General features: G+C 43.7%; 1 protein-coding gene across 3 annotated transcripts in view; it reads right to left on the bottom strand.

Moving 5' to 3' along the window:
* Nucleotides 1-300: 300 nt before the first annotated feature.
* Nucleotides 301-14,082, bottom strand: part of LOC148012199 (uncharacterized) — a 123,692-nt gene continuing 109,910 nt past the window's right edge. The window contains exons 6-11 of one of the 3 annotated variants that reach the window (XM_087668747.1): nt 1,863-1,935; nt 1,694-1,749; nt 1,532-1,597; nt 1,361-1,426; nt 1,054-1,149; nt 301-958 (exon numbers count right to left, since the gene is read on the bottom strand). In XM_087668747.1, the coding sequence (XP_087524873.1) occupies nt 1,054-1,149; nt 1,361-1,426; nt 1,532-1,597; nt 1,694-1,749; nt 1,863-1,935 (357 nt within the window). In that variant the 3' untranslated portion in view covers nt 301-958. Of the gene's footprint in view, nt 959-1,053; nt 1,150-1,360; nt 1,427-1,531; nt 1,598-1,693; nt 1,750-1,862; nt 1,936-14,082 lie in introns of those variants that run through there. The other 2 variants (XM_087668746.1, XR_015689014.1) reach the window with 2 other exon arrangements.

The raw sequence follows: 14,082 nt of genomic DNA, 5'->3' as shown, positions 1-14,082 counted from the left end.
TAGCGTTCACAACAACATGACAGTTTAGACTTGTTAGGAGGATGGTTTGTTCTTAAGGTTTGGCATTGATGAGAGCATGAAACTTCACAATTCATCGTTTTAAGGTTTAGCGTTGATGAGCATGAAAATCACATTAAGGGCTCAAGCGAAATACTAGTACTAGTGATTGGCACAACACAATAGACATTGACAATAAGAAACCAAGACAGTTTGCAGGCCTATGCCTACTATTATTTATATCAATCAGAGTGCAAATATTTGAACTGGGTTGTGTTTTTTAAATTAGTCCTTTGTACTTTACACAAATTTTTATATGATTAAATTGGGCAAATTTCATTTGTATAATCTTACTACATTCACAATTTGCCTCTATAGGTTGGATAAGAATACCCCAGATAATTGTTACTTGATTTATTGGCCCAGCAGCAGTAGCATTGAGCTTGATATGGCAAATTGCAAATGGCAGTGATGAATTGGAAAATTAGTTAGGAGACAACTCTTCCAAATCACATTCAGTTACAAGTTTTTCTATGTGTGTAGCTATTGCACTTAGATTGGGTGTCTGACCCACAGTTATAATCACAGGAGGCATATTAATAGCTCAAGAGGCACAATCAGGACCTTAGAGTGAGGACCACACACGTCAATACAGGATCGCTAGCTGTACTGTACAATGGTTAGAACATATGTCAAGGTCAACAGGAAACATGACCAGGACTTCAGTAAATAGAATTGGAACATTTCTTGTTGTTGGTGTCCATCAGGAGGACAAAAACATCCATCTGCTCATTTGTTGAACACTCCTTTCTAAGAACACCTCAGAATGGTAGAGAATGATAAAGAATGTTGGCAAACAGCTGGTACCATGCCCCTTTCTTAAGATATAGGTTCCAAATACTTGAAAAGCTAAGCAGACTAGAAATTAGGTGTCCAGCCTTGGAGGTAGTACCTGCATAGCCTAAAAAGCATAAATTTCACACTGATTTGCAGTTCAGTAAGCCCAAAGGCTCAGCCTTGCATAGATGAAAGTATGTTGGGTACTGTTACTCTGACCTAAGATTTTGAAGAATGCTTGGTGAACTTGCTGCGAATCACATAGACAATAGATGCCAATCCCGCTGTTGCGTAAGGGAAAATTGTCCAAATACCCTGACCAGCAACAACTTAACTTAGGCATCTGATAATAAAGATTCAAGGGGAGAACCATGTTGCTCCCTTTACAAGATGAAGTTTGGAAGATGCTACTACCAAGGAAAGCAAAAATGTTTTTAAGCACCATAGTTTTTTCATATAAAGAGATGGGACAAGGATTGTTTTTTCTAAAGGGGTGGAGGTGGGGATAGAGCACTATTATCGTTACCACAACAGCCCCAACTCCAGCCAGAGCTGCCATTGGTCGTTCGCGGAAGAGAAACCCCACACTTAACTGTGCCATAAAAGGGATTGTAAGATCATGGTAATAACTAGAAAGACATGAGTTTGTAACAGAAAATTCAAAATACGAGTTCAACAGGGTACTAATATGCCAAACCTGAATAGGAACTGTAATAAGTGCGCCCAGGCAAACTCCAGTAAAAAACTTCTCTGGAAGAACCCCCTAAGCACATACTCAGATTACAACTTTTTCCCACCTAGAAATCAATTTGAGAGTCAAAACAAACTTTGGAGGAACCTTAATGAACAACCAACCCACCATTGCTCCTGCAAGGAAAGATGTTGGATTCCGCACACCAAGTGAGAAGCGTTCCACTTCGCACAACCAACGTTTCATGCCATGAGGGAAGAAAAAGACGCGGTGAGTGCCCTCTCAGATCAGAAACAATTCAAGAACATCCCATCAACAAAAGACAGCAAGCACCAACCAAAGCCAATGAGATCGCCATAACGCTGCACAACTGATGTGATCCTTTCCAGTTTCTCTTCACTTACTCCCACCTGGGTTATTTTAAGGTCCATAAGCTTCCTCTGACAGGTTGTATTGCTGGTTTTGGGAAATTTTTACATACAGGAAAGCTGTAGGTAAGACCACAGATGACTGACCCATTGATTGCATACCACTTAACTTACACAACCATTGCAACAAACCAACTGAATAAACATCAACCGTAAATCTATTGACAACTTAGAAGGTTCTATTAAGACCAAATGGAAGACCAAATATACAAACCAGTATGATACGATGTCTGTCATCTGTCGATGTAAAGGCATCTATAAAAAGAACATGAATTTTCAATATGAAGAAAGCACTAGAGATCTGTAGTAATATTGGCAATCAGGTCTGGAGGAATTAGAGTATTGGTTGTGCTATGAGAGAGAGATGCTCTCCATGCTACAAGGGGATGACAGATGCATGAGAACATAAAAAGGAGGCCTAAGGGTAGATCAATACTGCCAGCATACTTTCAAATCAGTTGAGACGTGTAGAATCCTCACCGTGTAATGACATTATGCAAGTACTGAAAAGAGTTCTCATCTTACCCTTCTTGATGAGCAGCTATAAATTGCACCCCAAAAAAAAGCATGCTCTTTTTTAATGTGACCCTGCTGTTCATCAAATTCATTGATGTACCTCAAAGCAAGGACTATTGAAAAAACATCCATGTGAGGACTATGCATGTCACCAACACACCAGCTATCATATAGGGATTGCTGCAATGAGCATCTAAAGAAACTACAGGCATCAAAAGACTGGGCTCTAAAGAATGCATGAATCCTTTTTCTCAAAATTGCCAAAGCCCGATATCTAATCCAATTGAAGTACTTAATTAATTTTTGTTAATCTAGAAGAAAATCTAACAAACAGTCAAAATTGCTTTCCAAATCTGTGGGAAGGAAATGTAGCGTGTAACTGGCTCAATAGAGCGCTACTACTTGTAGATGCAGTACTGTGTCTTTGGCTATGAGCATCTCAGACAATGAGGTAAGGCATTTTGGCATTTAGCAAGCCTCCAATTGCAAGCACTCCAACCAAACATCTTCAAAGAGCTTCATTCTAGGTTTTAACACACATGTAAAACTTGTTTTCCACCACTTTAATAGCTAATCATACGCTAAAAAGGATTGGCATGCTGTTTGACTCATGGATACAGTAAAATAAGCGTGTAAGTTGAATGGATGCCAATCCATGCAAACACAGTGCACTAAGACTACAAGAGTTGCTTTTAATTTTCCAGTCCTTAAGTTTACCGAGTGAGAGGCAGGCTAATAAAGCTGCAATAAAGTTTTGATTTTTGTCCATATATGATGAATTCCCAGCCCATACTGTGTCAATATGTGAAGATGAATCGTCTCCATACATAGTGCTGGCACCAGTGGGTAGGAGTGATCCAACTATAACAATGACAAGAGCTAAGGCTTTGCACATGTGGCCACTAGCACCATTTTCCACCACCAAATATCCTATATAGAAGGTGGGGACTGTATAGGCCTGATATGACAAGGACCAAGGTGTCTCCTTGAAGGGGATCCATCTCAGAAGCCTGGTAGGAATAATGTCATCCACACACTCAACAACTTCAAGCTTTGCATCCACGCAAATAGCCTCTCTAAGGCCTAGCTACTTCAGTTTCCATGTATTGGTAACAACCTTGGTAGATGTGGCCTCTTTGACCCTAATAGCTAAAAATAAAGGTCCTTTGTGTTGGGCCTTGGTTGTCCTAGACGTCCCTGTCTGACCTCAGGAGTCAGGACACCAGCAGCAAGCTCCTCAATCTTGCGATGCCTGAGTTAGGAGACAAAATCTTTCTGCAGCATGTGTAGAACTTCTTGAAGGTACTCTTGAAGGCACTAGAATACTCTCAAAGCATTTCCAAGATGTACATGACATAATCACTGCCTGAAATTGACTTGCCATCTTTCTTGAGTTGATCACTTGCCTGCATCCTAAGCTTTGTCAAGAATGTTAGGCCCATTAAGCTTCAAATCCATCAACTGATAATTTGACTACAAATGACGAAGGCTCTCTATACCAATTACTTGTTGTCAAGATAAGTCCAAGGAGAAGCAATGGTCTCGTGTTTACAACAGAGGCCAAGACCTCCAAAATGACACTAATAAGGGCAGCTAGGGCCACCAGATTTCCCTTCTCCCACAATTGATGACTAAAAAGCTCCTGTCACTAAAGTGCTTGTAGAAAAGTAAAAGCAGCATTTGTTGTGTTTGACAAAAACGCCTACAAACTATAAAAAGGGCTTCACAAGACCAATGATAAAAACACATCATTCCTTGCCTGCTATATTTGTTCGAGCTAGATCTAATCTAATACCCAATGACGGACATGTACATAGTATCAATTGTCAAAAACCGTGTGGTGGGGGGACTTGCTTGAGTTTCTGCGCCAAACACACACCATACACACAAGAGAAAGCTCACTCAAGAACACAAGAAGAGAGATATGTTGAGCTAAAAATGCATTAGCTTCACTTAAACAGCCCCAAAACACGCTTAATTAAGGAAGAAACCTTGTTTATTTAAAAGAAATGTGTTCTTAGAGAGTGTATGTATCCCATTAGCACAAATCCACTTGGGAGGGCCCAAACTTTCTATAAATAGGTATGCTGCCCTCCATTCAACCTATTTTTTGCAGGTTTTAGGTGTTTTCAGCTTGCTGCCCACACCCCGTTCACGGAGGAGAACACACTCCAAGCTGTCTATTACAATCCTCACTCGTCTAGCGCAAGTTTCCAGTTCTCCATCATCAGTTTGCTTCTATCTCCAACCAAGCGACTGCTGTTGTCCGTCATCTAGTTGCCATATAGTCTGCCATGCCAGCATACTACTGCGCTTGCAGGCCCCAACTACCACTCTACAAATTCTCTCTCCTCCATCTATCACCATCATCTCCTTAGCTTGTTGCTGTTGTTTTCTCTCTCCTCACTATAACCCTCTAGTAACCTAAGCAACCTAAGCATGTGTTTCTGTGTTAGGGTATTTCCTACACATGGTATCAGAGCCGAGTTCTCTGAGAGAAACCTAGGCCTTGGTTTGAAAGCTCTACACAAGAAGCAGGAACAATAGAAGGACAGATGACTTTGAACACTACTTCTACACCACTTCTCACATCCAAGCTAAATCCATCAAGGAACGAGTCAAAGTGGGCCTCACAACTTGCTTCACAAGCTCCTGGCATGGCCGGGACTACCATGGAGTTTCACAACCTTACGAGATTACTGCAGTTGAGTATGATCTCATTTTGATGCATAGAGCCCAACAACAGATAGAACGTAAGTTTGAATTTCACCCTTTCGATTCGATTCACCGATCTACTGACCATGCAACAGGAAGGGCGGAATCTCCACTTAGGATTGGCCATCTACAAGTGGAAACTGCCATAGAGGACTCCATTGCCCTCATACTTATTCTCTTCGATGCCAGATATGTCTACCATTTCAGATTCTGTCAATGATGATTCCCCTTCTGCTATTGGTATGGATGATTTTCATGAAAAATGACATATGCAAAACAATTTATGGTTTATGAGCAATGAGGAAGACAAATATTTCTTTATGAACTCAACACTAGGTAAGCGGTTGAAACAAGAAACTATGAGTAGGTGCATCTTCATCACCATCATTTCAATTTAATCCTTTGCACTAATTAGATATAAAGAAAAGTGCATCGGAGCTGGCCACTGATAAGTGGTCACAGGTTATGGTGGACCCACGCGGTGGGTTAGAGAAAAGATAGTTCACACTTCCACCTATATGGTCCGATTGGGCGCCTGTGACTAGAACTCACGCATATCAGGGTTAGACTCGCACACAGAAAGGATTGATGCCTTGAAGTGTGGGCTAGATCCACCAAAACAGACAGTTACAATCAACAAGATGGCATGATCATGAAATGCTTGTATAATGTGCATGTGTGGGCTGAAAGCTTGAAATGCATATTTCTTTGCATAGGAAAGTCACATGAAGATTCTGATACCGGTTTTGCGATGTACACGGAAAAAGCTTTCATATGACACCCATATTGGGGGGGTCCCTAAATTTTAGGAGATCCCTAAATTTTAGGACACAACCGTTAGGACCTCATCTCTTCCTCAGTCGGGTGGTGTTCCATCTTTTCCTCACACACTTTCAGGATAATTGCAGTCTAGATATTCCCCCCAGTCTCTCTTGAGAATGGATTAGTTGGTGCCACAGTTTGTCAGAGTAAAGCAATACGGAAGCACAGAGAGTGAACAGAGAGAGAAGAGAGAGAGAGAAAGAGATAGTGAAACGCAGAAAATCTGCAATGAGAATGCTGTATAAGGATGCAAAAATATACATGGGTGTAGAGAGAATATTTACGTATGTCTCCACCTCGAAGATCTCAGTGTTCTTCACCCCTGAGGGTAGTCTCCATTGTCTGCAACCTGAAATCTGTGAAAACAACTGACCAAGACTAATGAAATCAGAACCTATAAATAGGCTGGAAAAAATGCCATAAATAATGTGGGTCGGCTGCATTTAATGCAGCCGACTGACAACAGCTGTCTGACTACACTGTGTGACTGCTATCTGATTGACCAGCTGCCATGTGGCACTCCACCTGCACGTGTCGCCTCTGCACCAGGTGCTCCTGCTGTTGCTGCCTGTCCAGGGAATGTCCAGCGTTAACACCCCCTCTCACATCCTGGACACGGCAGAAGACTAAGAAATTTCGAGTGCTGTCGAAGTAAAGCTTGGGGAAGCACCTTGGTAAACAAGTGTGTAAGATTGTCCTCTGTCTTGCAATAGACCACGGAAACGGTCTCAACCAGAATCTTCTCCTGAATGAAATGGTACTAGATCTCAATATGCTTCATCCGAGCATGAAACACACGATTCCTGGCCAAGGCAATGCAACTCTCATTGTCGCACTGTAGAATAGTAGGACCTGTCTATGGGCAGCCAAGCTCCTCCAATAGCCTACGAAGCCACACTATCTCACATGTAGTAGAAGACACCACCCAATACTCCGCCTCAATCGAAGAGAGGATAACTGTAGATTGATCCTTGCTGCTCCAAGACACAGCACCAGTACCCAAGGTAAAACAATAACCTGTGTTGGACCTCCGATAATCCACATCACCAGCCCAATCTGAATCACTCCAACCTGTAAGGACCAAGTCCGTAGCACTTGTACCAGCAAGATAATAGATCCCAAGATCAGGAGTCCCCCATAGGAACCGCAAAATCCTTTGAGCAACATGCCAATGCACCATCTTGGGATCACTCATGAACCCGGTCAGCACACCTACAACATAACATAAGTTAACACAGGTATTAAGAAGCCAGATCAAGGAACCAACCAACTGCCTATAACGGATAGCATCCGACAAGGGAGAATCAAAATGAGCTGTAGCCTTCCAATTTAGGTCCATTGGAGTCGTAAGAGACTTGCATCCCTCCATCTCACATGTAGCCAAGAGTTTTTCTACATACCGTTGCTAGGAAATAAAGATCCCCCTCGGAGTTTTGTAGATCTCATGACCTAGAAAGAAGTGAAAGAAGTCTCATATCCATCATCTCAAACTTCTCATGAAGTGCTACCTTTGTCTGAACGACCGTCTGAGTATGGTTACCTATCACAATCAAGTCATCCACATAAAGGACAAACAACACACGGCCTCCACCTAAGGTGTGTACATACAACTGGGGATTGGCTTTGGAATGCCGATACCCTAACTTCTCCTAGAGGAACGAGTCAATCTTCTCATTCCAAGCACGAGGAGCCCGCTTAAGGCCATAGAGAGCCTTCTGCAACCTGTACACCTTACCATCAAAAGAACCGAAGCCTGGAGACTGCTCAACATAGATCTCCTTCTTTAACTCTTCATTCAAGAAGGCAAACTTCACATCCAACTGATAAACCGGCCATCTCCTATGGCTAGCCAAGGCAAGAACTACGTGAATAGTGGCCATCCGAGTTGTAGGGGTAAAAGTATCCTAGAAATCAATGCCTGAGCGTTGTGCAAAACCTTTAGCAACAAGGCGGGCCTTGTGGTTGTCCAATGTGCCATCACTGCGGTACTTGGTCTTGAAGACCCATTTAACTCCAATGATCTTCTTATGAGGAGGCTTTGGTACCACGAGAAACCAAGTGCCATTCCTCTCAATCGACTCCAGCTCCTACTCCATTGCTTTCCGCCAATGATCATGCTGTAAAGCCTCCTTAACGGAAGTGGGCTCCCGATCCTATATGACACGAGTCATCAAACAGTAATTAGTGTAAACAAGCTCAGTGTGGTATGCTTGGTTCCTCCGAGAACGTCGCGGGCCATCATGGATTGTCACTCCTCATCAAGGACCCTCTCAATCCTTGCATCACGAAGAGTCTCACGAGACCAACGAGAAGGCGGCTGAATCTCACCTCATCGCTCTTCATCTGCTGAAGTTTTTGGAAGGTCCACCGACGGCGAGGGAGTAATCAGTGAATCTATTGGATAAGAACTAAGCTCCTCATCCAAAGAAGAGTCCTCAAAAGGCACAAGCTCCAAAGGAACAGTCACTGGGGCCCAACTATCACCAGGATCTCCAAGAATAGGGTGTTCCACACCACCCTCTAGGGCTAGAACTTCCATGAACCGAGCATCACGGCTCATGTAGACATCCTGCTTAACAGGATCATACAATCAGTAGCCTTCAAACTACAAGCTATAACCCACAAACACCTATCTTTTGGAAGCCGCTTCAAATTTGTCACGTTGTCTTTGGGATGTGAATATAGGCATCACACTCAAAAACCCTGAAACAAGAGACATCTAGCTTGGACCCAAAATACGCCTCATATGGAGTCATACCAATAACAACAGAAGTAGGGGAACGATTAAGGATGTGAACTGATGTAGCCACAACCTCAGCCCACAAACACTAAGGTATCTAACGATGCTCCATCATGGTACCAGCCATCTCGATCACATTGCAATTCTTCTGCTCCAAGATGCCATTCTCCTGAGGGGTGTTGGTATTGGCAAAATCTTGGTGAATACCACGATCTGCACAAAAACGAGCAAACTCATTAGAAACAAATTCTCCACCCTCATCCGATCATAAGGTCTTCAATTTCCGGCCTGATTGTTCTCCTCAAAGAGCAACCAATCCTTAAAGTTGAAGAAAGCCTCTGAATCCAGCTTCAACAAATAAGCCCATGTCATCCTGCTGTAATCATCCACAAAGAGCATGAAATACAAGCTCCCTCTAAGGGACTCCATTCTCATCGTTCCACAAAGATCGGTAGAAACAAGCTCCAAGGGTGCTAAAGACCGCCTCGAAGCCTTATTGGGAACAACATCATGAGTCTGCTTCCCACGGATGCACAATACACAAGGCTGCTGGCTCACCACAATATCTGGCAAACCTCGAACAAGCTATCCCTTTGAGGCCTTCCAAAGGTAATTATAATTGAGGTGGCCAAACCGAGCATGCCAAAGCTCGGACGGAGTTTGTGAGGTAAGAAGAAGAGAAGGTAAGGCAAAAGAAGACCACAACTTGTAGACTCCATTCTCCTCATAACTTAAAGAAAGAACCTATCTCAACCCTTGATCAAAAATCCGAAAAGAATCCACAACAAATTCGACCAAGAAGCCGAGGGCACAAATCTTGTACACCAAATGTAGATGATACCCCAAGGCCGGCATATAAAGTACCTCAGATGTATAGGCGCCTCCTTGTCCATCTAGAATAAGATGTATGTTGCCTCGTCCCTAGATGGGAATAGACGAACTGTCACCACTAAGAATCTAGCCATACAAAGGTTGCAAATCAGCAACACCTGCAGAAGGAGTCGTGTCGAGAGACCCCAATGTCAACAATCCAATCTCGAGTATTTGGGGCCGTCAACGCAGCATCAAAAGCCGTCAGGGTTAAATCTTCAATCACCTCCAAGTGGAGGAAAGTAGTTGATGAGGGAGCAACCACCGATCCAGAATCCTTTGAAGATTTCTTCTTCTTCTCCTCCTCCTTGTCAAGGCAATCCTTCTTCCAGAGACCTATTTTGCCACAAATATAACAAGTAAACTCCTTGTCTTTGTCCTTCTTAGATTTCTCCTCCTCCTCCTTTTGGTCCTTCCCCTTCTTCTGAGAGGACTGACCAACCAAGGCCTCAAATTTCAAAGCATTGGTCCCTTTTAATTGCTTCTCTTGGTCCAAGACCATAGGAACCAACTCTTCCCACTGAAGAGTCTCAAACCACCCTGAAGCAATCAAGGCGGAAAAAAAACCATTGAAGCGGGTCGGCAACTGTGAAAGAAGAGTTATCGCTATGTCTTCAGAAGTGATCACCTTCCCTGTGTTTTGAACTTACACCTGAAGCTACCTCAACTTGTTCATATGCTCCCACATAGAAGATGACTTGTTGACACTCATGGTCCGCATCTGCACTTCGAAAGAAACTCGCTTCATGACGGTCATCTGATTGTACATCTAATCAAGCTCTAGCCATCTCTCCCAGGCCACCGTCAAATGCTCAATATGAGAGATAACAACTGTAGTACATGAGAGAGATAAAAACGAGTGAATGCAAGCATTGAGTTTATCCCAATGTGCCTGAACCTCTGCCAACTCCACCTTATCACTGGAAGAGAGCTTGGACTCGTCTCGCGAAGGACGATGAATAGCCCGTGTAACAAGCTTCACCAAATCATAGGACTCAGGAATGGCAAGTATCATGACCCACCGGATGCGGTAATTCTCACCATCGAGCTTTTGATCTGATGGAAGAGCCGGTAAGACAAGCACCTTCCGGTCCATGATCACCTAAAACTCTGTCTCAGCCTCAGAAGACATCTTCATCTGCAATGATTGCACAAAACACAAAGAGCAGCCCCCTCTGATTGTGAAAATACAGCTTGCTAGGGCTATGATTCGCTCGTCCCACTCCTTCACCCGCCAGAGGCGATGAAAAGGTAAAATCAGCACTTGAAGGCCCAAAACGCAGCCTTCTTCTTTCTCTAACAACAAAAACCGGTAGCAATTTCAGCAAATCTTCTCCTTTCTTGCACGACTACGCTCGCCTCAGCCTTGTTCTGATGTGCAACCCTTTTGCTCGCACTTGAACGCTGAAAACGCAATCTTGTGTCACACAAAAATCTCCTCTTCAAATGGGTCCACCCTAGCTTAGTCCTTGAATGCTTTGATACCAAGTCAGAGTGAAGCAATGTGGAAGAGAATGACCAAGACAAAGAGTGAACAAGACAAAGAGAAAGAGACAAGAAAATCTGCAGTGAAGAATGTTGTATAAGGATGCCAAAATATATGGGTGCAAAGAGAATATCTACGTACGTCTCTACCTTGAAGATCTCAGTCTCCGTCATAACCCCAAGGGAAGTCTCCACGGTCTACAGCATGAAATCTATGAAAACAACTGACCAAGTCAGCTAAAATCAGAGCTTATAAATAGGTTGGAAAAAATGCCAATGCAAGTCAACTGCAGCCGACTGGACAACAGCTGTCCAACTGCACTATCCGACTGTTGTCCGAATGACCAGCTGCCGCGTGGGACTCCATCTGTACATGTCGCATCCTGCACCAGCTGCTCTTGCCTATCCAAGGAATGTCCAGCTCTAACACAGTTTGCTACCATGGCATTATCTAATGGACCCTCGTCATTTGGTGTGTCCAAGCTATCATTTGGACAGGGCTTACATGTCCTAGTGCCTCCACCTCCACCGGCACCTTATGGAAACATTCATGTTCCAATGCCTTCGTATCAATCGACACTCATGAACACTCACAACCTATTTCTGCCTACCCACCTCTTCCCTCTCCTCCTCCTTATCAGACACCACCACTATCACCACCACCATCTTATCCTCCACATCCACCTTACCCCACATTCCCAACACCTCATAGTTCTACCTCATTTTCCGCCAAGCATGCATTCAATAACAAGACGCATTTTAACGGGTCAACTTTACAACATGATCGAACTTGATGAGACATGTCCTTGACTCATAGAACCTATTGGATCTTGTACAAGAGTTGGAACCCCAACTCGATCCCGCATTTGTTCCATACGAGGTTGTCCACTCATGGAAGGCTAGGAATGCCTCCACTATTATCAAGTTGATACAAGGCTTATTACCTGAGTTTCATTCTTAGCTTCAGCACTTTGACTTAGCGTCAGAGCGATGGGCACACTTGACTAACCGCAATGCGGCTCAAGTTAGGAACCGTCAAATAAATCTTGACCATGAGCTTCAAAACTTCAAAATCTCTGACCGGGATGACTTGAAAGTCAAGTCGACTGAATATCGGCATCTCCTTGCTAAATTCTCCACTATAGGGATTCCTAAGTCCTCTGACAATCAGGTCACATTGTTTCTTAACAAGCTGCCAAATGTAAATAGTTCAATTTTGTGCAACAAGTGGTTTCTCTACCCAATTTATCCACATTCTATGAATTTGAGTGTCAGCTATTGCATTATGCACGGCTGTTCGATCAGTTTTATATGAATAATTCCTCAGAGGGGGCTCTTGTTGCTCATTCTCAAAAGGGGTAGTAAGAGAAGGGTAAACAAAATCAAACTTCAAATCAAAATAAAAAACAAGCAGGGGAATCACAAGGAACTCCCAGTCTTAACTCAAACCCAGATGGCAGAATGTATCTGAGAAGAATAGATATTGTCAACATTGTCAAAAGGCTGACTGTTTTAATGACGAGTGTCAATCAAAGGTAAGAGGCACAACACCAAAACCCAAGCCACAGACCCCCGCCCCTCAGTTGGGTAACCCCCTTACGGGAGGCAAGGTGATGGCAAGGGCCAGTGGAAAGGTCACACTCACACTGCCACTGGTTAGCCATCACAGTCAACAACATTCTCAACTCCAGAGGGCTTATCTGACTGGTCTGCAGAGGCCCACTTCGTCTCCATAGAGACATCTAATGCAAGTCTCGTCCACATCTGTAAGTTGCCTCCCAACGAGGTTACTGCAAAGGCCCACTCGTCATAGCCGAGCACATCAATACCTATTTGGATTGTGGCCACTACACATCACATGACTCCTATAGAGGACATCTTCCGTACTCGAGCTCTTGTAGCCGGGCGGATTCGTGTAGAAAACAACTCCTTAGTCAAGATCCAGGCTCACGGTTGCGTCAATTTTGCCTCTGACAAGGGTCTGGATCTGGCTTTGCTAGACAATGTATACCATGTCCCTCTGCTTGGGGTGAACTTATTATCTGTTCAGTAGCTTTGCCGGTTGGGGTGAGCATTTTCTTTACAGTGACCAGAGCCAAGATCCTTGACTCTCATATTGGTTTAGTGATTGCTCGCGGTGAGGCACAATCTAATGGCCTATACTACATGACCCATTTTCTTACCGAGCCGACAGCCGAGGGCTCCATGTTCCATAGCTTCCATGCATTAGCCACATCTCAAGAGCCTACAAACAATGAGCATCTTTGGCATTTCTGCCTACAGCATCTTGGCTGTAACTTTCTTTAGAAGTTGTCTCACCATAAGATGGTTGAGGGCCTTCCTGACCTAAAGCTAGCCCGAGATGTTTGTAAAGCATGTCAGCTTGGAAAGTAGCACGGTACCCCATTCCCTCAACAGTCTACACATAGAGCTGAGGCACCTCTTAGATTGATTCACATTGATCTCTGTGGACCAACATCCCCACTGCCACCTTAAATGGCACGTTGTACTTCTTTTTGATAGTGGATGATCATTCAAGATACATGTGGGTGTACTTCCTAAAGCATAAGTCCGAAGCTTTCACATATTTCTGTATTTGGATGTTGTTGATTCATAACCAAACGAGTCGTCGTGTTGGTTGCATGAGGAGTGATAGCGATGGTGAGTTCATCTTCCACCAATCTTCCGAGTTTCTACAGCAACATGGCATCTCGCGCCAGCTCACCTCTACCAACTCCCCCTCTCATAATGGAGTCGTAGAGCGTAAAAACCAGACAGTCATGGAAATGGCACGCTCGTTCGTAGCAGAGCTCCCTAAGTAGCTTTGGGTTAAGGCTACTATACATCCGCAAGGACTCCGCCTCTTCCTCAAAAGGCCCCGTACGAGGCATTCTTTGGCTCTTAGCCTATCATATCCCACTTCAAAGTCTTCGGGTGTCATGCATACACACATCTACTACCATAGCAAAAATCAAGACAAA

This window comes from Lygodium microphyllum, chromosome 27 (assembly GCF_053477565.2).
Source record: "Lygodium microphyllum isolate KBCC chromosome 27, Lygodium_microphyllum_v1.1.10, whole genome shotgun sequence".
Lineage (NCBI taxonomy): Eukaryota > Viridiplantae > Streptophyta > Polypodiopsida > Schizaeales > Lygodiaceae > Lygodium > Lygodium microphyllum.
The sequence above is the reverse complement of the archived record's forward strand: the minus strand, read 5'-3'. Positions and strand labels throughout refer to the sequence as shown.